Below are 20,529 nucleotides of genomic sequence, written 5' to 3'. Positions count from 1 at the left end.
TGCTTGTTGATCTCATGCTTCCGATCAACAGGTGGGTGGGTGTGTGGCCAAAAAGCAGTCTAACAGGTTAAACCAACCTCCACAGATTCAATTGTTCCTCATCGGAGACTTTTCTGCGCCTGATGTCCTGCTCTGTTCTTCCATTAACTTCTATCCGCAGTTTGTTTTAGTTTGTTTCTATCTGAGGTGACTTAAACCAGGAGACCAGGTAGGATATGTCACAACAAGTCCCAGCATGACTGATCAAGTGGAAAGGTGCGCACATGGCGCGGCGCTGGACGAGGAAGTGAGGCCGAACCGACCTGCGCTGTGAGGAGATAACTGTGAGGAGAATGGACGAGTTTCGGTTTGTCAAAACTAAGGAATCCTACATGAAAGAGCCGTTTAGGGGTGTTGTTTGCGCTCTCTTGCGCCAATGAACGCGCAAATGTCGGTGGCGCTGTGGCGCGGCGCGGCACTGCTGCTCTGCTGCGCCTGTTTGTGCGCCGCTGTGGGTAAGTTCAATGCAGTTCCCATCGAAAAAAAAGATAGATAATAAAAAATAAAAATAAAAAAACAACACATACAACATAAAAAAAAATAATCTGGACTAACTTGTGTTTCTCTTTGCATACAGAGGAAGAGTGTGTCCTCGGTATAGTGGGGAACCCGGTGTTACTGCCCTGCCTTTACCCAGACCTAAGCTCATTTCTCAACTTCTCTATCGAGTGGAGAAGAAACGATGAAGCTGTGCTCAGATCACTGTGGAAAGAGGATGGGGACGTGGAGACATGGAGCTTGAATCATGTCAGCATTTCCACTGATGTACTTTCCACTGGAGACCTTTCTCTCACGCTGCCATCTGCTCATCCCAAACTGGACAGGAGCAAATAGAGCCTTTTCTTGTTTGCAGGGGAGAATCAGACTGAGCCGCTGTGTACCGTGTCCCTAAGGATTGCAGGTTAGTTCATTGCAGATTAAGAGATTATTTATAGTATACAGTTGGCACCATGGTGGTTCTAGACAAAAATGTAGGGGACAAGGAGGGGGCCCGCATGTTTCCATGGGGGCCCAGAAAGATAGATAGCTGCATGAAGTGAAATTTCTATTTGATTAGGTTTAATTAAAATTCTATGTCTGGGAATTTTACATATTTTTGACTTAATTTAAGTTAAAATGACAGTTTTCTATTAAATCTGAATTAGAACTTAAGAAAAACTGATCAATTCAGTGTTTTCTTTTTAATTTGTTTTGAAAAAAACATTTAGATGATGTAAACAAGGATTCTGTCTGTCATGGTCTTGGTTCTGCTGTTCTTTTCTTTGCTCCTTGTTTTCTAGATTTATTGGCCTAATTCCAGTTTTGTTGTATTTCTAGATTTATTAGTTCTCATGTTTTTCTGTTGTCCTCTTTTGCCCTCTTGTGTGTGTGTGTGTGTTCCTTTCCCCTTGGCTCCCTCGTTGTCTCCTCTCACACCTGTTCCTTGTCTGCTCGTTAGCCCTCCCTTTGTCTCTCTCTCCTATATACAGGTGCTGGTCATAAAATTAGAATATCATGAAAAAGTAGATTGATTTCAGTAATTCCATTTAAAAAGTGAAACTTGTATATTATATTCATACATTACATACAAACTCATATATTTCAGATGTTTATTTTGTTTAATTTTGATGATTACAAATGACAACAAATGAAAATCTGAAATTCATCATATCAGAAAATTAGAATATTGTGAAAAGGTTCAAAATTGATGGCCCCTGGTGCCACACTCTAATCAGCTAATTAACTCAAACCACCTGCAAAAGCCTTTAAATGGTCTTTCAGTCTAGTTCTATAGGCTACACAATCATGGGGAAGACTGCTGACTTGACAGTTGTCCAAAAGACGACCATCGACACCTTGCACAAGGAGGGCAAGACACAAAAGGTCATCGCTAAAGAGGCTGGCTGTTCACAGAGCTCAGTGTCCAAGCACATTAATAGAGAGGCGAAGGGAAGGAAAAGATGTGGTCGAAAAAAGTGTACAAGCAAGAGAGATAACCGCACCCTGGAGAGGATTGTGAAACAAAACCCATTCAAAAATGTGGGGGAGATTCACAAAGAGTGGACTGCAGCTGGAGTGAGTGCTTCAAGAACCACCACACACAGACGTATGAAAGACATGGGTTTCTGCTGTCGCATTCCTTGTGTCAAGCCACTCTTGAACCACAGACGGCGTCAGAAGCGTCTTGCCTGGGCTAAAGAGAAACAGGACTGGACTGCTGGTGAGTGGTCCAAAGTCATGTTCTCTGATGAAAGTAAATTTTGCATTTCCTTTGGAAATCAAGGTCCCAGAGTCTGGAGGAAAAGAAGAGAGGCACTTCATCCACGTTGCTTGAAGTCCAGTGTAAAGTTTCCACAGTCAGTGATGGTTTGGGGTGCCATGTCATCTGCTGGTGTTGGTCCATTGTGTTTTCTGAGGTCCAGGGTCAACGCAGCCACATACCAGGAAGTTTTAGAGCACTTCATGCTTCCTGCAGCTGACCAACTTTTTGGAGATGCAGATTTCATTTTCCAACAGGACTTGGCACCTGCACACAGTGCCAAAGCTACCAGTACCTGGTTGAAGGACCATGGTATCCCTGTTCTTAATTGGCCAGCAAACTCTCCTGACCTTAACCCCATAGAAAATCTATGGGGTATTGTGAAGAAGAAGATGCAATACACCAGACCCAACAATTCAGAAGAGCTAAAAGCCACTATTAGAGCAACCTGGGCTATCATAACACCTGAGCAGTGCCACAGACTGATCGACTCCATGCCACGCCGCATTGCTGCAGTAATACAGGCCAAAGGAGGCCCAACTAAATACTGAGTGCTGTACATGCTCATACTTTTCATGTTCATACTTTTCAGTTGGCCAACATTTCTATAAATCCTTTGTTTTTATTGGTCTTCAGTAATATTCTAATTTTCTGATATGATGAATTTGAGATTTTCATTTGTTGTCATTTGTAATCATCAAAATTAAACAAAATAAACATCTGAAATATATGAGTTTGTATGTAATGTATGAATATAATATACAAGTTTCACTTTTTAAATGGAATTACTGAAATCAATCTACTTTTTCATGATATTCTAATTTTATGACCAGCACCTGTATGCTCTCCCTCTGCTCTCACTCTTGGTTGGTTCCTTGTCTTGCTGTCCTCCCATGCTGTTGTCCACGTTCCTCGTCTCTCCCTGGCTCCTCGTGTTTGGTTTTCCCCAGATGTCTCCATTGTTCTGGTTTGCTTGTGATTATTAGTTGGATTTTTGGATTCCTGCCTTTGTTTACTGTTTTGCCCCATTAAAACTCCCAGAAATCTCCTCTGCCTCTGCATTTGGGTCCTCCAAACCACAACCAAACCCTGACACTGTCTCAATACCATTGAAGCTATCACCTTATTGTTTTTAAATAATTAGTAGATATAAAATTTTTTGTTGATAAAAAAAAAAATGAAATAGATCCAAAGGACCTATCATTAACCATGTCTACCATCAGTAGAATAGTATAGAATTTATTTTTGTATTATGTCTTCAGTACAGGGGCTAGTACATGATCTACAAGGGCACTGGGCCCTGTTGGCCCCTGTCTAGAACCGCCCATGGTTGGCACTGTTACCTTGAAACAATGAGGTTATGAGGTATTGAGGTATTTTCTGTTTGCTATGCCCATTCTTTCTGCAACATATGATTTTTAATCAGTCTCTATTCTAGAGAACATTTAAGAGATGTGCGCACAACTGGTTGTCTTCTGTGTTTCTTATGATACAGTTGTGAGATATCCAAGTGTAATTTGCTTGATGACACTAAATTATTTGGTCTACAGGAGCGGCGTTGTGCAAACTTTTTGGAATTTGCATTGAAAATGGTCAAATTGAAAGTACTTGAGAGCCAAAAAGTATAAAAAAAAGAATCTGATTTTATGTAATGCTGTGTTTTTCTTCACCCCCTTCACAATTGATTAATATGTAATATTTTAACAAATTAGTCTGATTATCTGTAGGAGAACACTGCATTTGGTAAACTAAAAGTAGGTACAAATTTAGTGAAATTAGTTTATTTGCACTTGATTTGAAAAGGTAAGTGAATGTTCTGCTATTGGAATTAGAATGTTGATCATATGATCATATTTCGGTATACACTTATTTTATGAAAATTAACTCATCTTTAGATCTATTTTTACAGTGAGAGGATTCAAAATTGTACGGCAGGGTAAATAAAAAACAAAAAAAGAGATTTCCATGATTATATAGCTTGCAAAACAATTTGGGCTAGATTTAAAAAAATAAATTGAAAAAATATCAAAAATAAATTGTCAGTAAGAACAGAATTTAAGTTAGTCTTGCGTTAGAAAATGTTTGCAGTATTAAGTCCATTTTAATTAATAAAATAAAAGCAGATTTTGATGCACCATCCAGGATTTGAATCAAAATTATTGTTCTAAATTACTAAAACCTTAAAGAGTAAAAAGTCAGATAATTAAAAGATTAATACTGTTTTGTACCAAAAAATGTTCAATAGTAAGAAAATGTCAACTTTTCTGTTATATATTTGACCTGAATGAAAGTAAAAAGTATAAAATTGGGGGCCACATTGAATCAATCAGCCTCGTCTACTTCTGTCTCCTTGAACCCCAGTCGGCCTCGGCAGATGGCTGCTCACACTGAGCCTGGTTCTGCTGGAGGTTTCTTCCTGTTAAAAGGGAGTTTTTCCTCTCCACTGTCGCTACAAGCACGCTTAGTGTGAGGGATTGCTGAAGAGTCAATGAGTCGATTCAATCAGCTGATTTTTAGTTAGAAAACTTTGAATCAATTTGACTGTACGATCTGGTTGAATTGTCTCTATAAAGGGCCTTTAGATGACATGTGTTTTGAATTGGCGCTACATAAATAAACTGAATTAAATTGAATTTACACCCTCAAATGGCCCCTGAAGCAGCTGCCTCGACATTTGTCAAACCAACTGCTATTGTCCAAAAAGGAGGGTAAGCCATTGAAGCAAATCACCAAAGAAGCAGGCTATTCACAGGATGTGGTGTTGAAGCAGATTAGTGAAAACTGGAGTGGAAGGAAAATGGGTGGTGGAAAAATAATAATTCGCATGGCTTGCTTCTACAAACACTTATTATACACATCCAGGATTTAATACTTCAAACTGTTCTGTTCCTTTTGTTAAATGGCTCCAGAGGCAGAAACACCATCAGGATCTTACATAGACTGTGCAGAAAACCTACTGGACTATCCCTCAGTGGTGCAAATTCCTCTTTTTAAAATAAATGTTTAGTTTTGAGAAGTGGCCTCCATGGTGACTATATCACTATACTAGATTATTATCCAACCATCCTTTCCTGAAATGCACAAGACAGTCAGAAGACTGGAACAATGGCTGTAAAATCAAAAACTCACACTTTAAATGAGCTTAAATATATATATATATATTTCAGGAGCACCTTTTTAATAAACAAATCAGCATCTAACTACTGATTCTATTCGGCCAGGCAAGATACCTACTAAAATGATAAAAGATCCTTTACTTGTTGCTGTCCCATGGGTGGGGACAGTGATGGGCTTTGGTCCGTCTAGCGGCTTCACTCCAGCAGGTCTCGGTCCTATGCCTGGATCAGACACTTGGGAAACTCAGTCAGTCCAGTGCAGCACAGGTGATAGTGCAGAATCTTAAAACACAAAAGAGTTTGTGACAGTAAATCATTACAAAGACATGGCCTCATATTTTGTGTTTTTTGGCTGTTTTTTCAGCAAGTTTCAGCCCCCCCGAAGTGATGAAGGTGCCTTCAGAAGAAAATTCGACCACCTACCTGTGTCACTCCTCAGGGGGCTACCCCCAGCCTCTAGTTCACTGGATCATCAATGACAGCCAGGAGCCCCCCAATGGCTCAGTGGAAACCCAGGCGTTGATTGACTCCCATCTGTACAACCTAACAAGCCACCTGACCCTCAACTTCTCCAGCCCTGCCACCGTCTCATGCACCATTGAGAATCAGTCCATGAATGAAACGCTGACATCCAAATGTGAGTCCTTGAGCGGAGCTCGGTCCGATCCGGAAGCACTGCTTCACATCAATCATTTCTGCTTCTGTTTGGTTCGCAGACGGAGAGACCCCCAAGGTGAGGCGGGCGTCAGAGGGCATGTGGATCTTCAGCACCGTCCTGTGCGTGGTGGTCGCCCTCATGGTGATAGCCGGGTTGTGTTATCAGATTAACCTGGACAAGATTAGTAAGAGGAGGAAGAAGGAATTTGAGAAACCACATAGAGGTGAGCAGGTCACACCCTGTCAGAGAGAACAGACAGGGAACCGTCATGTGTAAAGCCAAGACTGCTCATTTTTATTTTATTTTATTTTTTATAGCAGACTAGATTGTTTTGAAGGGAAAACCATGGTGTAAAATTCTGGAACAGGAGTTCCTGCTATATATTTTTGGTTGAACGTCTTTTTAAGAGCGGGAATCCAGGTGGAAAAAGGGTCCCAGTGTTCTCGTGCACCTTACTCTTCTAATTGGTCCGTCTTTAAGAGTCGTTTTTCCACAATGGCGGTCATACAAACAAAACAAGCCGGTAAGGTACCAAACAGGAAATACACATAGTGTAGAACGGATGTAGATTTGACCAATCAGAGGCCTCAAACCTGCGGCACTGTCTGCAGTCACCTACAATTTTGGAGAGGTGCACCAGGGTGTCTGCAGAACGGGTCGTGACATATCTGCGTTAGCTGCGACACACGCAGGCGACCTGGTTTCTGAGTATAAACCAGCCTTTAGCTGGAGCTACAGCTCAAGTAGCATTCTGGTGTCACTGCAAAGCTGATAGATACATGAGTACATGTCCCTGCTGGTACAGTTCACAGTGTTGGAAATGCTTTTTAAGCATTATCATTTGAACTGTTGGTTTTTCTAGACATTACAGCCCAATCAGGATTTCTTAATAGCTCCATCAATGGCCACCATCTGGCTTTCTAGTCGTTTAGCGGTAGATGGTAGCTCGTCTGTTAATGTCAACTCATGCGACCAGTGCTGGGGTTCTATTTAGGCTGAACAAGGGTGCTCAAAACAAATAAAGATGGACGCTTGGATTATATAGACTTGTTTTTATCATAACTGTATTTTGGGATTTTTGGTATTTGCATCAAATTTGACTATGCACCATTAACTAAGAGGCACAAGGATGAGCCGCAGAGATGATTTCCATATTTCAGATGAGATCATCTGTTGGACAGACACACAGGATTCATTGTAATCTCCATTCCATATAAGGGACAAATGGCAAACATGAGAAGACTGATCTCTAGTCAATTAGTTGGCTTCTTTTTACATGTTGAAACATGGCAGTGAGGGTATCATGCTTTGGAGGGGCTTTTCTTTAACATCACCAGGGAAGTGGGTCCAAGATGACTGAAAGATATAATGAAATCCAGGGCAATGTTGGCAGAAAACCTTTTAGAAGCTGTGAAAGAGATGGGCGGAGGTTCCCCTTTCAGCAGGAGAAAGATCTTAACCATACTGCATGATCAGGAAATGGATGGTTCAGATCAAAGCATATCTGTGTGTTTAAGCCTAGATCTAAAACCAAGTGAGAATCTGCGGCAAAACCCGGCTTATTTTGTGATTCTCTGTCACAAAAAGTTCCAATAAAATTCACTGAAGTTCGTGGCACATGACAAAAAAGTCCAAAGCTAAAGGATTGTAAATAATTAAGTATGGGACAGTATTTTAAATAGATTAAATTAAACTATTATAAGAGTAAATTACAAAGATGCAGGAAGTAATGTATTATTTAATAATTGTGACAAAACAAGTTTTGTTTTCTGAACGAATGTCTGTTTTCATCAGGAAGACGACAGCGGTACAAGCAGGCAGCCGAGGTGATGATGGAGGAATCAAAGGAGACTGACGTGTGACAAAAGGACAAAGGGACAAAAAAAAACCACCTGATCCACCGTCAATTTTTACTGCAAGTCCAAAGAAGCACTGATGTTTTATTTGTTTTGAATTATTTAGCGCATCATATTTGTTAGATATTTACCTGACTCTTTCTTTTTGCCCCTTATGAAAGTGTGAAATAGCAAGGACTATTTTCTTAAGTGTGAGATTTGATGTCAACCCATTATAACCCAACTCAGGGATTTTAATTTTATTGCAGATCTTGATATTTAGTTTTGTTTCAAATAAAACCCCAAACCATTATAAAATCCATACACACAAATATAATGAAAGCACAGCATGTTCTACTCTTAATGGAGAGATTACAAAATGTAAAAAAAGAAAAAAAAGTCTGATTGCAGGAAGTGAAGAAAACTTTATAATAGATTGTTAAAAATATTTTTCTTAACAAAACTGCTTTTAACACTGTTAGTTTAACCTGTTTCTGTGAACTGCTTCACATCTGTGTTGCATGGAGTCACTAAAACCCGTAAACAGATGGATGTACTAGATACAAAACCTCTTTCTTGGTTTTGAATCAGAAACAGTAAGGTTTCTGTTTCCCCAGGTTTAAATCTTCAGATTTCATGGGCAATTTATAATGCAATCTGAAAACAACTTTCTTCTCACGTATGAGTGCCTTTTTGGTCCTTTTATTGTCAAAGGTATAGGGTAGGACTTTCGCAAATTTTTTAAAAGATCAGCCCTCTCCACTTTAAAACAAAAAAATGCACAACCAGCACATGATTAAACGCATGTGAGAGTTTCGGTTTGCATTGCTCATACAAGTGTACTTTCCAAAAGATTTCCAATTTTTCCACTATGTCATCCTTACCACTGGTAAGTAAGGGGTCGAACACGTAGGACGGTCTTACGTAAACATGTCATCAGAATGATTAAAAAATTAAGAGAACCACTTATTTCGATGATCCACCTGGAAAAAGAACGTCCTCCACTAAACCTTTAAAGCATGAATTTACTGTTTAAGGTAAAATGAAAAAGTTCAGTGTTTGGAACTGATCCATGATCCCATATAAGTGAAGTTGCCCCCAATGCCTTCTCCAATCCCATCATAACTGGTGTCAACAATTTCATTTTTTGTCTGTGCCACCTAGTTTTCCTGCACATTGGGAAACAGCTGAGCACAGAGACACTTTAGATGAACTCTGGAAACTTTTATTAAAATCTTTAAAGCAAAAGAGTGTATATAAAAACTTGATGCACAAAGGAGCCACATTTTATTGACACCCCTTTAGTACGGTGGGTGATTCACTCAGGTCAGGATAGTTGGTATGTGATAAATAGACCTGGAGCATTAGTAGGAAAATTAATCCCCTATCATGATAATCCCATATCATGATCCCTGCCCCACCGTGCTTCAAAGTGCACTGTGGCCTGAATCCAGTTTGGGGATTGGCATTAAACTTAATAACAAGCTTGTATCTCCAGTTTTTTTTTTTAAATAATCATGATTTATTGTGGCTTCTTGCTGAAAGCCTTTAATCATTACATTACTTATAGGCAGTGTTGGGAAAGTTCTCTTTCTACGTGAACTAGTTCAAAGTTCAGTTCACACATTTTAAAATGAACTAGTTCAGTTCATAGTTCATAATTCAAAAATTTGAACTTAGTTCACAGTTCCAAAAAATGAACTAGTTCATAGTTCTTTTTTTTTTCATGTATTGCTCAATTACACCATAGCCTACTGTAGAACCACAGACAGCAATTATTTTATCAGTTGTAACACTGAAACTGTGCGTCAGATTTCATCTTCATATCCAGTTTTGAATCCTTATCCAACCAGGGTTTACATTAGCATTGAGGGGACAGCATTTCCCCATTGTTGCTTTAATGCTTTGTTGCTGTCCATTCACTTCACACTAGTAGCAGCTGCAGCTTTCACCCCTACAGTATATTCTCAAAAACATCAGGAAAAATGTGCTGCTTGAATGGTCTTTTTTTATGAGGAATTATTAAAAGAAAAACAGGAAAGTAGTCTTTAAGGAGCAAATGTTTTTTTTATTTTAATATTTTTTTCCATTTGAAATTTCATTTCAGTACATATGCCGTTTCAGATTTGCTTTGGATGTTACTGAAGTGCGGATTTTTTTACTGAAAGACGGCGGGCAAAGTTTGCAGAGAAATGTAAGATTGTTGCCATCATCCTCACCGACCACCTAGTCATAAAACTGTTTTAAGTGATCATACTGCTGCTTTGTAGCATCCACGGTCGCCTCCATGCTGCTGTGGCTTCCACGCTGCATTTTGTTTTGATGACGCACGCGGCTGTAGGCTACGACGAGTTCACAATAACGTTCATCAGGCAGTAATGCAGTACGTTCAGTTCACGTTCGCCCAAAATATGAACGAGTTCATGAACTTTCGTTCAATGAACGCGTTCAGACACAACACTGCTTATAGGTAACACTAGACCCTCTCCAACCAAATGGAGGTGATCAGACTGTTGTTTTGATTACCGTTTCATCCACTGGAACAGCAGCTTTTCTTTTTCACATCAAACTTTATTGATCTCACACTGGAGAAATTCACACGTTTTATAACCCATCCCCTTGGGGAGCAGTGGGCTGCCATTGTGCAGCACCCAGGGAGCAGTGTTGGGTTAAGGGTCTTGCTCAGGTAGCCAGTGGCAGTGGGGCTTGAACTCAGAACCTCCTGGACCAAAGCACAATGCCCTAACCTCTAGGCCACCATCTTTCCAGTCTAGGTTTACATTTTCTAAGTGGCCTTTAATGTTTTCCTCTCATGGGTCATGGAGGTGCTGCAGGGAGGTGGTAAAATCTGTCTACTTGCAGGTTTTATTTTAATCTGTCAACTTTTAGTAGGCTGTTCTTCTAAACGGCACATGGAAGGATCCATTTTCCTCTGCTAGAAATGCACTATACTACATCTATTAGTAGTGTGTGTAGAAATATATTTTTTATTCAAAGCAGGTGCTAGCTTTGTATGGCTGATAGTTTGAACACACCTATATGTATTTCAGAGGATCTAAATTTTTTTTTTTTGCTTTCTTTTTATTTTTGAATCTCCTACAGTTGTTTGTATGTATGCCTTTATTTGTTTTCCTTGTAAAGCACTTTTAAATATCTGTTCTCTTAAAAGGTGCTATTTTCACATAACGCTTTAAGTCATTTCTTTATAAAGTTCTATTATAAATCTTTGTTCTATGACAAAATGTATAAAAGGAAAAACATTTGCAGGATTATTTTCTGACATTTATAAAGTTTATAAATTATTTCAACTGACTTTATCTTTCTTTTTGAGCTCAATCATGACAGGAAAGTGATTGTTTCACTTGAACAGAATTATTTTTCCTCTTTTATGAAACAAGCAGAAAATAATTATTTTCTAAATTTTTTTTTTTTCTCATTTAGTGTCATGAGCAACGATCACACATAAATGGTGTTTTCTTAACTACACAGAAGCAAACAGTTAAAGTGCATCTCTGTCGTTTATTTCTCTTGTGTTATTCAACATAATTTAGGAAAAATTGGATTTATTGTTATTCCACAACAAAAATTCCAACATGTAAAACTACAGCTGGGTGGTGAAAAAAACAAGGATTTGACTCGTTACATTAAAGCATTCAGTTTCTCATCCAATTAAAAATTTAGCAATCTGACATTAAATTGGTTCACACATGGCAGAAATAATGGAGGGCAACAGACTGAAGTCAATGAACTCCTATAATATCTGGAACGCCCTCCTTCCTTCATATGAAGATCAGTCCTAAACTGGAACCAACTAGAGCTTCCCTTTAGCGCTGCAGCAAAACGCAGAACCGCTCACTCATTAACTCCACCAAGGACTACATACTAAATATCCTATTCCTTGATGAAAATTATCAGGACTATTTAGTTTGATTGATATTTGGAGAAAAATTATCCCATTTGGAGAGATCAGCTTGATCACTGCTGCAGCGACGTTACAGCGTAGAGGTCGTCCCGACGCTGAGATGTGATCGGGATCTGCTGCCGGATGTCAGCCAGGTACTGCAGGTCTGGAATCGGGTCCGGCCGCACATGCACAGAGAGAAAAGACAGAATATCAACATGGTAACAGTTCAACCAAACCTAAGGGTTTTTATCTGGAATTACAGAAAGTTCAATTCAGTTCATTTCTATAGCGCCAATTCACAACACGTCATCTCAAGGCACTTTACAGTTCACCAGAAAACTGTAAAGTTCACGGAAAAGGGGTATGCTAGAAGGAAATACAAAAGGAGATGTAGTGAAATAGGCAACTCATAAACGGGGGAAAAAATGATCTTCCATATTCTAGTTTTTAAACTCAATTCTTATTCAGCCCTGGAAAATCCTGATATCAAATTCCAAACTTTTCCATAGTTTTACCAGAGCTCCTTCACAGCTGCAGACAGAAGGAAAACCTCAAACACTCACCGATATCAGCATAGATGATGGTTTCCTCCGGCCCCGCCTTGGCAACGACCTCTCCCCTGAAACAAACAAAAACCCTGAGCACTCTCAGATCGGTTTAAATATTCAAACTAATGGTGACTATTTTTCTATTTTCTTTACAAGTTAACATCTCAGTTGATTTTTCTTTAGTTTTTTTTATTTTACCAAGGATTAACGACGGTGCTGTGACCCCAGGCCACGTAGGAGGCAGCCTCATCTCTAGCAGGTGATGCTGTGGCCACATATACCTGGTTATCAACAGCCCTGCAACACACACAGACATGAACGAGGAACTTTGACTAAATAATGAAATATTGAGCCATATAAGAACAAATAGAAGCAGAAAATCACTATGCATCATGTGTATGAGCAGGAAGTCTAACCTTCCCCTCTGCAGCAGCTCCCAGTGAGCGGGGCCCGTCGTCATGTTGAAGGCTCCGGGGTAAACCAGCAGCTGACAGCCTGAGTGCATAACATGTTCTTTAGCTGCTCTATCCAACGATTAAATTCCCTGATTTTCAGCTGCTCACCTTTCCTGCTGTAGAGCTGAGCAAGCTCCGCAAACCTAATGTCATAGCAGATCCCCACACCCACTTTACAGAATGCTGCGACAACCAAGAGAGGGAAGAGAGGAAAAAAAATATACACAAATCACTTTTTATTATTTTTTCACGTTGCAACCAAATATCCTTGCATTTTATAACACAAAACCATTTTTTCTTATTGAAAACAATTCTAAGTTAGGTTTTAAATAAAACCTTTATAACACCGACAGATATTTATCTAAATTATTTATTATAGCTCAGGCTTTAAGTTAAGGCTCCTTTTCTTGCTGGGAGTTGAACCTTCACCCCGATCTAAAGTCTGCAGCCTCTTTACAGGTTTTATTCCAGTAATATCCTGGATCTCTCTATCCATCCACTCCCTGTTCATACTGAGACAGTGTGTTCAGGGTAATGTTCAGTGTTTAGTTTTCTTAACACACGTACTGCTCTGCATGTTGGCTAAAAAGGCTCAATTTCGGTCTTATCAGACCAGAGTACATTTTTTTGTCCCCCTGTATAAAAGCTGTTGTTTTTTGCATCAACATTGATAAAAAACAAACAGAGGAAATGCTGATCTGTGGGGAAACTTGAACCAAAATAACACTAGTGTTTTATGAAAAAGCACATAGATGCTGAGATGTGGACCTCCTTGCTGTTAATCTGACATGAGTCACTCAGTACAACTTCATATCGATGAAGAAAACGGATTAAAAAATGACCAACGGTGCTACTATTAAATATATTTCTGAACTTAACCTGTTTCTTATCTGTATAAGTTGTTATATACTGTTGTTTGGCAGTTTAATAAAAAAAAAACTGTGATTACATATATGAGTATAACAGTTTGTAACAGTTCAGCACTTTTCCAGCAGATATATTTAAGGCTTTTGTCAAATACAGACCTTTCAAATCAATTAGATGGCCGTTTGTATGCTTGTAGGAACAAAAATAAAAAGTTAAAGTGCATTTACATCCAATGTTGGTGAAAGGGGGAGGATTTGGTTATCTGTATGAATTCTGTGGGGTTGCAATATCTCACAGCTCTGCATTTATATGAACAACATGGTTGGATTTGGAAAAGTTGATTTAAACAGCGGGAGAGGTTGTCTCTTTAAAGCAGTTTGAAGAAACCAATTTGGAAATTGGAAAACTCCTAAAGAATAAATAACACAACAGTAAAATATGCAGAACATTGGATGACACCAAGGGACTGATCTTCAGGGAGTCCAAATAAGGGCACTAAATCACACGTTTTTAAATTTTTTTTTATAAATACAATCTGTAATATTGAGGGTGATATTTAAATATTGCTGCCATGTATTTGGAAGTTATGTTGCTAAATATTATAAGAATAAAAATAATTTGCTCAAAATTTTACAAAAATTAAAACAATATTTATAGAGCCAGGCTTTATACAGGACTGAGTAACTCTAATTTAATGCTTTTTAATGCCCTTAGAAATTATTTTAATGCCATCAACAAATACCCATAACTCTCATATATACACGGTAAAATCCTTCATCATCTTTACCGTCGACAGGCTGCAGCCACGTCCCAAATTACTCAATTTCCTGCCCCTTTTTGCTTTTTCCCCACCTCGAGCTTCTTTCTTAAACATACGACTTTACGATTGACGGGAAGTTCGGCGCAAATATATCGCGATATATCTGACGAAATTGTTTTCGTAAACTTTTATTTTTTTTAAACAAAGCATTTTAAATACTACAATAATCACATTTTATGAATTTAATGCCAATTCAGGCCTCAATTAAAAAAAATTTAATTTAATGACTTTTAATGACCTGCGGAAACCCTGTAGAGCACTTTAAATAGGTAATCTATCTCTAAGTGCTCAAACTAATGTAATATAAAATCATTAAAAAAATAGATATAAAAAAATGAAACATTAGGGACGACTGTCTGTATATTTGTCTGTCGATTGACCCACCCCTAAAGACTGCCTGCTTTAATACAGCTGCAAACATATTAAACATAAGCAGGCTTAGTTCAATCAAGGTTTAATTGTGTAAAGATTGTCTGCCGTCCCGCAGCATTACTTTGTACCAGGCCAGCCTGCATAGATGTTTTCTTTATATTTATTTATATTATGCAACTATTGTTATTTCTGACGGTCTTAATGTATTTACAAGCACTCAGAATCTCTTCACCGTTAAAAATCGCAGCAAATTGATTGCAGTAATCACAAATCAATTTATCTAGTTTTGGATTTGCTCTTTGAGAGGAGGAAGACTCTTCCACTCTCTTTGAAAACCTCTGCTCTATATCTCACCCAGATGTTATCCCCGTCTCCTTTTTTCCTTTTTTTTTTTCATTCAGTTTATTAGATATGGACAGATACAACAACACAGACAAGTGGTTTTACAGAATTCTGATGTCTGTATCTTAGAGCTTCTGGCAGAAACACATTTGCAGAACTTGTCCCTAGATGGGTTTCAGTAACATCCTAAGATCTTCATCTTTATGATTCTCTTTTTTCCTCTTGTGTTCTATAAAAAACCTAAGTGTTTATAGACAAGGTTTTACTGAGATTAAATAACACTAATAATATACACTCAATAATTATTTTGCATCTGATTAAAATGTTTTGCACTGAATCTTATGTGAGAATTTTAACGGTATAAGGGGGGCTATATTTATTAAATTTGTGAAAATCATGGATCGTTTTGTACTTCTCTATGTTGGACAATCACATAAAATCCAAATAAAACACATTAAAGTTTGCGGATATAAGGGGAAAAAATAAAAAGGTGAACTTGGAGATGATCCGGCTCACAGGATGAACCTCCATCTGTGACTCACGTGTGTCAAACATGGACAGAGTGTTTCCAGGGCTCAGCGTCTCAGACTCCTGGAAGCGGATTTTTCCTGGAACATCAATGTCAAACAGGTGAATCTGGAGGGTGAAGCAGAACGTGGCGGAGTGAAGCACACTCTGTAGCCCCTCTGATGTGGCTGAGCAGGTTTGAGGAACACACAAACCTTCCTGTGTTTGAGAATCATCTCTCCGTCAGGTCCAAACACGGCACAGCTGTTATACAGCTTCCCACCATCCTCCTCAGGGATGGATCCTGTTTAACAAGAAAAGTGATTCATTCATCCACCAGATTAAAATAAAACAAATAAAACAAAAAAAAAGTAGAAATATGTTTGGCTTGTTTGAAGTTTCACTTTGAGGTATTCAAGCTGACTCCGCCTACCAGTTATCTGATCATGCACTTTCTATTCTATTCAAATCTGATTGAAATCTGGTGATGATGAGATATTATTTTAACAGATAATTAAGGGTGTTTTTTTTTGTTAATGTTAAAACATAGTTTTAACATTCTGATCAGTTCTAAATTATTTTCTCTTATTTTATTTTTTCTGGTAATTTACAGTCATAAAGAAAATGATGCAATTCATTTTTTAAGTTACTTTAGCAGTGAAAGGAAATTACTTTTCCTCTTTATGTTGAATTTTACATTAAAAAAAATCCTCTAGATGGCAGCATCCCTCATCCCAAGTGAAGAATAAATGTAGTTTATTGATATATATGTAAAGAAAAATGTAAATCCATTTACTCTCCCGCAAGGGGAAATTCACTCTCTGCATTTGACACATCCCCTTTGGGAGCAGTTGGCTGTCATTGTGCAGCACCAGGGGAGCAGTGTGGGTTAAGGGTTTTGCTCAGTAACCCAGAATGGAGGCTGTGGGGGTCAAACCGGGTACTTGCAACCTTCTCAGAGCACAAGCTCACTGCCCTAACCCACTAGGCCAACACATTTCATTTCTATTTCATGTCTATTCATTTTGTGTAGTTTAATTTTGTCATACCATAAGATGGCTCGCCACTTCACCCAAAACCAAAGGTCAAGAGTTAGCGGACCAGGCTACAAATTAGTGATACAAATTAGACAATGAGCTGCTGTCAGTCTGGGTTGCTGCTGCTGCTACTTTTAGACACAGCAGGCAAACCTGTGACAAGCCGGGCGACGAGAAAGAAGGAGAAGACTATGAGAAAAAGAGAGCAGAGAAAGTGTGGACTGCTGGAAGAACTGTGGTGAACTGATGACAGAAAAGTGAAACGGCGTGCTCAAAGATGACCGTGCACATTTTGAGTATATTTGGCTCATTCTATTGCTGTGAAGCAGGATTCTCCACCATGAACAGAATCAAAAACAAATGTAGATCCAGGCTCAAAGTGAGCACCTTGATATGTGCTTTAGAATGGCTTTGTCTCCATTCAAACCCAGGTTTAAAGCCTTGAAAGGCAGCCTAAAGCCCTCTGCTCTCATTAAGACAGAAAAAAGAAAAACAAAACAGTCAGTTCAGGTGTTTCTGGACCTTTACTGGTTGATGATTTCCTTTATTCGAACCCCACTGATTTTTAATAGGTTACACCTGCCTAATTTTATTCAGTGTTTTATTTTGAAATGCACCTAGAGGAGGAACATACTGTACTTTTACAGGGTTTATACAGGAATGAGTAACTCTAATTGAATGCTCTTTTAATGCCCATAATTTTAACGGCATCAACAAGTACCCATTACTCTCATATATATATATATATATAAAAAACAGAACAAAATCCTTTGTCACCTTTACCATCGACAGGCTGCTGCCTGTCCTGAATTCCTCGTTTTCCAGCCACTTTTGTTGAAAAATGTATTTTCCCGTTCTCTAGCTTTTTCTCTGTTCAAATATATTGGGATATATAATATCTGAGGAAATTGTTTTTAAAAACGTTTTTTTTTTTAAAGCATTTTAAATGCCACGATAATCACATTTAATGAATTTTAATGCAAATTACGGCCTTAATTTGAAAAATAACAATTTAATGACTTTTAATGAATTTTAATGACCCGAGGAAACCCTGTATTAGGTTCCTGATCCACTCATGCAGCTGCAGATCATTTTTTGGTCTCCTATAATTAGGTAACTTCTGATGGTAACTAGAAACGCAATACTTTGTTTAAGGGAATCGGGTTAAAAGGGGACAGAGTACAGATAAATATAGGTTTACTTCTTAAAACTGAATAAAAAATTGTGTTTTTCTATCTTAAGTTGCTAAGAATAAATAGGTAAATAAATATACACAGACTGTGAAAGAGGCTCGTGGACCATCCAGATTCACAGTATTGATTTTAATAGCTTACAGATGTTAAGTTGTTAGAAATATGAGGAAAAGATTGTTAAAAATCCACCAAATTATAAACAATTAAGTCCCCTCTAAAGTAAAACTTATTGGATTCCAACAAGACAGACACAAGGGGTGTTTTTAAAGGGTGACTGAAGCCCCAGATGAGTCCCTACCTCCCACTAGATACAGCTTATTCTCCTTTGCTACCTCAGAGAGCAGCTGGGTGGATTCCCCGGGGATCCTCTCAGCATAGGTGGAGAAGAAGCTCGTTCCATAGGGAGAGTTGAAGCATTCCTGGTTCAGAGTGAGGAGAAAAACTATGAGGGTCAAATCTTACTCCATTACCTATAACCGCATGTAGACACGATGTGTAACGACACAGACAGTGGCAGTTCTAAGATTATTTACTGGGGTAAAGTGCCTGATCAGTGGCGGTTCCAGGAAATGATAATAGGGGTGGTCAGGCAGGGGCCAATCTGCACTGAGGGGTGGCTGGAAACTGAAATGTCAACAGGAAAACAAACATCCACAATATCTATGGTTTTAAAATAAATCACTGAAGACAGATCAGATATTCATTAGACTTAGACAACTTCTATTGTCATTTTGTATACTCAGAGTGTATACAAAATGACAAATGAAATTTTGTTTTGTACAGCTTCGACAGTGAATGAGCAGCAGCTTAGCAGTAAAATTTATTTACATTTCAGAAAGTGCAGCAGTGATAAAAAAAAAAACATGGTGCAAAAAAACACATTGATATGGAAGTTCAGAGCATTAGATATAAATGGTGAAAATCTGCATTTTTTTCAGCAGTTCATCTGTCTGATGGCGATGGGGAAGAAGCTGTTGCAGAATCTGCTGGACCTGCATCGGATGCTTTGAAGCCTCTTTCTACAGGGCAGCAGGAAGAACAGTCCTTGGGGGCATGAGGGGTCATTTATGATGTTACGGCTCAGGACACGCAGCTGGGATAACATGTATTTAATGGAGGGAAGAGGAGCCCCGATGATGATCTCTGCTCTTCTCACATTCTTAAGACTCACAAATTTTTAAAAAAGGGTCCTTGCTGATAAAAATATGTGCATATTTATACATTAGTGCCATTTAAATGAATTTATGGTTAAATATATAAATTAAACAGGTTGAGCGATGTTCTTTATCTCCTACGTTGGAAGTCTGCAACAGGGGGTCCACGGAGGTACTGTATGGGGACCGCGAAAGTTTTGGTTGATTAGACTTTTTTTTTATATTTTCCCTGCAATTCTTTCCACTAATTGAAATGCCTTTAAATACACATCAACATGAATTAAACAAATAAATGGAGGCAGAAAATGTCTTTCAGTCATCAATGCACACATTCAGCGACACATAGGACCTCTTTCAAGCTGGACGCCATTTCATTCCCAACACCTGTCCCATCAACCAGGAATCAGAAATACTTTAATAATCCCAGGTGGAAATTACTTTCGTTACATGACTCCATCTGTAATAGAGTGACTATAGGACCAGTTTGATAAAACACAATTTCATACAATATATATAATTAGGGGGTCCCTGCTCCATCTTGCCATCTGTTTGGGGGTCCTTGGCCTGGAAAACGTTGAAACCCCTGCCCTATGTGACTACAGAGACATCATCTCCTGTATAAAACCTAACAACTAATTAATAAAAGATCAAACAAAGACTCAGTTAAGCTGCAGAGAAAGGTTATGGCTGCAGCTAAGGTGGACCAATCTTGTATAAATCTGGTCTTTTTGAAAGTGTGCTAAGAAAAAAGCCATGAGAAGCCCCAGTGCAGCTTTCCACAGATCATGTAAGGAACACAGCAAAAATATTATCCCTGTGGTGAAGCACGGTGGCGGCAGCATCTTGGTCTGGGGATGCCTTATGTAAACACTGATAAATGGAAGCAGCTAAATACAAGACTAATAAAAAAGAAAGAATAAACCCCGTTAAAGGCTGAAAAATATTTTAGACTTGCACAATGGCCTAGTCAAAGTCACAAAATAAGATTGAGAACATGACTCTTTGAAGGTTCTGTAGTGAGTAAAGCAGAAGGGTGAAGCTCCTTACCGGCAGCAGCACCACCTGGCTGTCCTGTCCCGCTGCTTCCTTCACCAGCCTCCGGACTCTGCTCAGGTTGTCCGCCTTAAGGCTGCTCACCTGCAGCTGGACCACAGCCAGGCGGAACCCTGGAACAACACCGTCACTGTTTTTACCGAGACTTTACCGAATGAGAACAACTACTGAGGACTTTAATATACAGGAACTAAACTCGGAGATCACTCAAATAAAAAAAAAACAATAAAAACAAAAACTAAAGACATACTTACTCGACATCGCTTTAGTCACGGCGTTCATGAGTGCAGAACTGTTTTGTTTGGTTCAGGACCCGAACCAACGAGTGCTTCCGGGTTACGGTTTACCTTCTAAAATAAGAGCATGCCAAACTTTGTTTTGCTGAGATTA

At 38.7% G+C, this 20,529-nt stretch overlaps 2 protein-coding genes across 2 annotated transcripts; one reads left to right on the top strand and one right to left on the bottom strand.

The window, feature by feature from the left end:
• Nucleotides 1-7,991, top strand: LOC119774283 (ICOS ligand-like). Its single transcript, XM_038271724.1, has 6 exons — nucleotides 1-494; nucleotides 617-865; nucleotides 5,563-5,661; nucleotides 5,759-6,031; nucleotides 6,111-6,275; nucleotides 7,847-7,991. The coding sequence occupies exons 1-6, from the start codon at nucleotides 416-418 to the stop codon at nucleotides 7,912-7,914; spliced, it is 933 nt and encodes a 310-aa protein (XP_038127652.1). The 5' UTR covers nucleotides 1-415; the 3' UTR covers nucleotides 7,915-7,991.
• A 3,395-nt stretch (nucleotides 7,992-11,386) lies between these two features.
• Nucleotides 11,387-20,486, bottom strand: nit2 (nitrilase family, member 2). Its single transcript, XM_038271747.1, has 10 exons — nucleotides 20,394-20,486; nucleotides 20,134-20,252; nucleotides 18,231-18,351; nucleotides 15,918-16,006; nucleotides 15,738-15,831; nucleotides 12,903-12,977; nucleotides 12,756-12,834; nucleotides 12,538-12,636; nucleotides 12,355-12,410; nucleotides 11,387-11,954 (listed from the first exon to the last, which is right to left on the bottom strand). Exons 1-10 carry the CDS (start codon nucleotides 20,419-20,421, stop codon nucleotides 11,863-11,865), a joined length of 852 nt encoding a protein of 283 aa, XP_038127675.1. The 5' UTR covers nucleotides 20,422-20,486; the 3' UTR covers nucleotides 11,387-11,862.
• Between the last annotated feature and the right edge of the window lie 43 nt (nucleotides 20,487-20,529).

Source organism: Cyprinodon tularosa, unplaced genomic scaffold, assembly GCF_016077235.1.
Source record: "Cyprinodon tularosa strain WSP-4 unplaced genomic scaffold, ASM1607723v1 ctg808, whole genome shotgun sequence".
Taxonomy (NCBI): Eukaryota; Metazoa; Chordata; class Actinopteri; order Cyprinodontiformes; family Cyprinodontidae; genus Cyprinodon; species Cyprinodon tularosa.
This window is presented reverse-complemented; position numbering and strand designations above follow the sequence as displayed.

Coding starts and splice junctions, on each gene's coding strand:
- LOC119774283 (XM_038271724.1), top strand. CDS start 416: ATGAACGCGCAAATGTCGGTGGCGCTGTGGCGCGGCGCGGCACTGCTG. Junction 5,662..5,758: donor GTCAGTCCAGTGCAGCACAG/GTGATAGTGCAG, acceptor CTGTTTTTTCAG/CAAGTTTCAGCCCCCCCGAA. Junction 6,032..6,110: donor TGAAACGCTGACATCCAAAT/GTGAGTCCTTGA, acceptor TTTGGTTCGCAG/ACGGAGAGACCCCCAAGGTG.
- nit2 (XM_038271747.1), bottom strand. CDS start 20,421: ATGAACGCCGTGACTAAAGCGATGTCGA. Junction 16,007..18,230: donor TAAGCTGTATCTAGTGGGAG/GTAGGGACTCAT, acceptor CTTGTTAAACAG/GATCCATCCCTGAGGAGGAT. Junction 11,955..12,354: donor CATCATCTATGCTGATATCG/GTGAGTGTTTGA, acceptor ACCCGATTCCAG/ACCTGCAGTACCTGGCTGAC.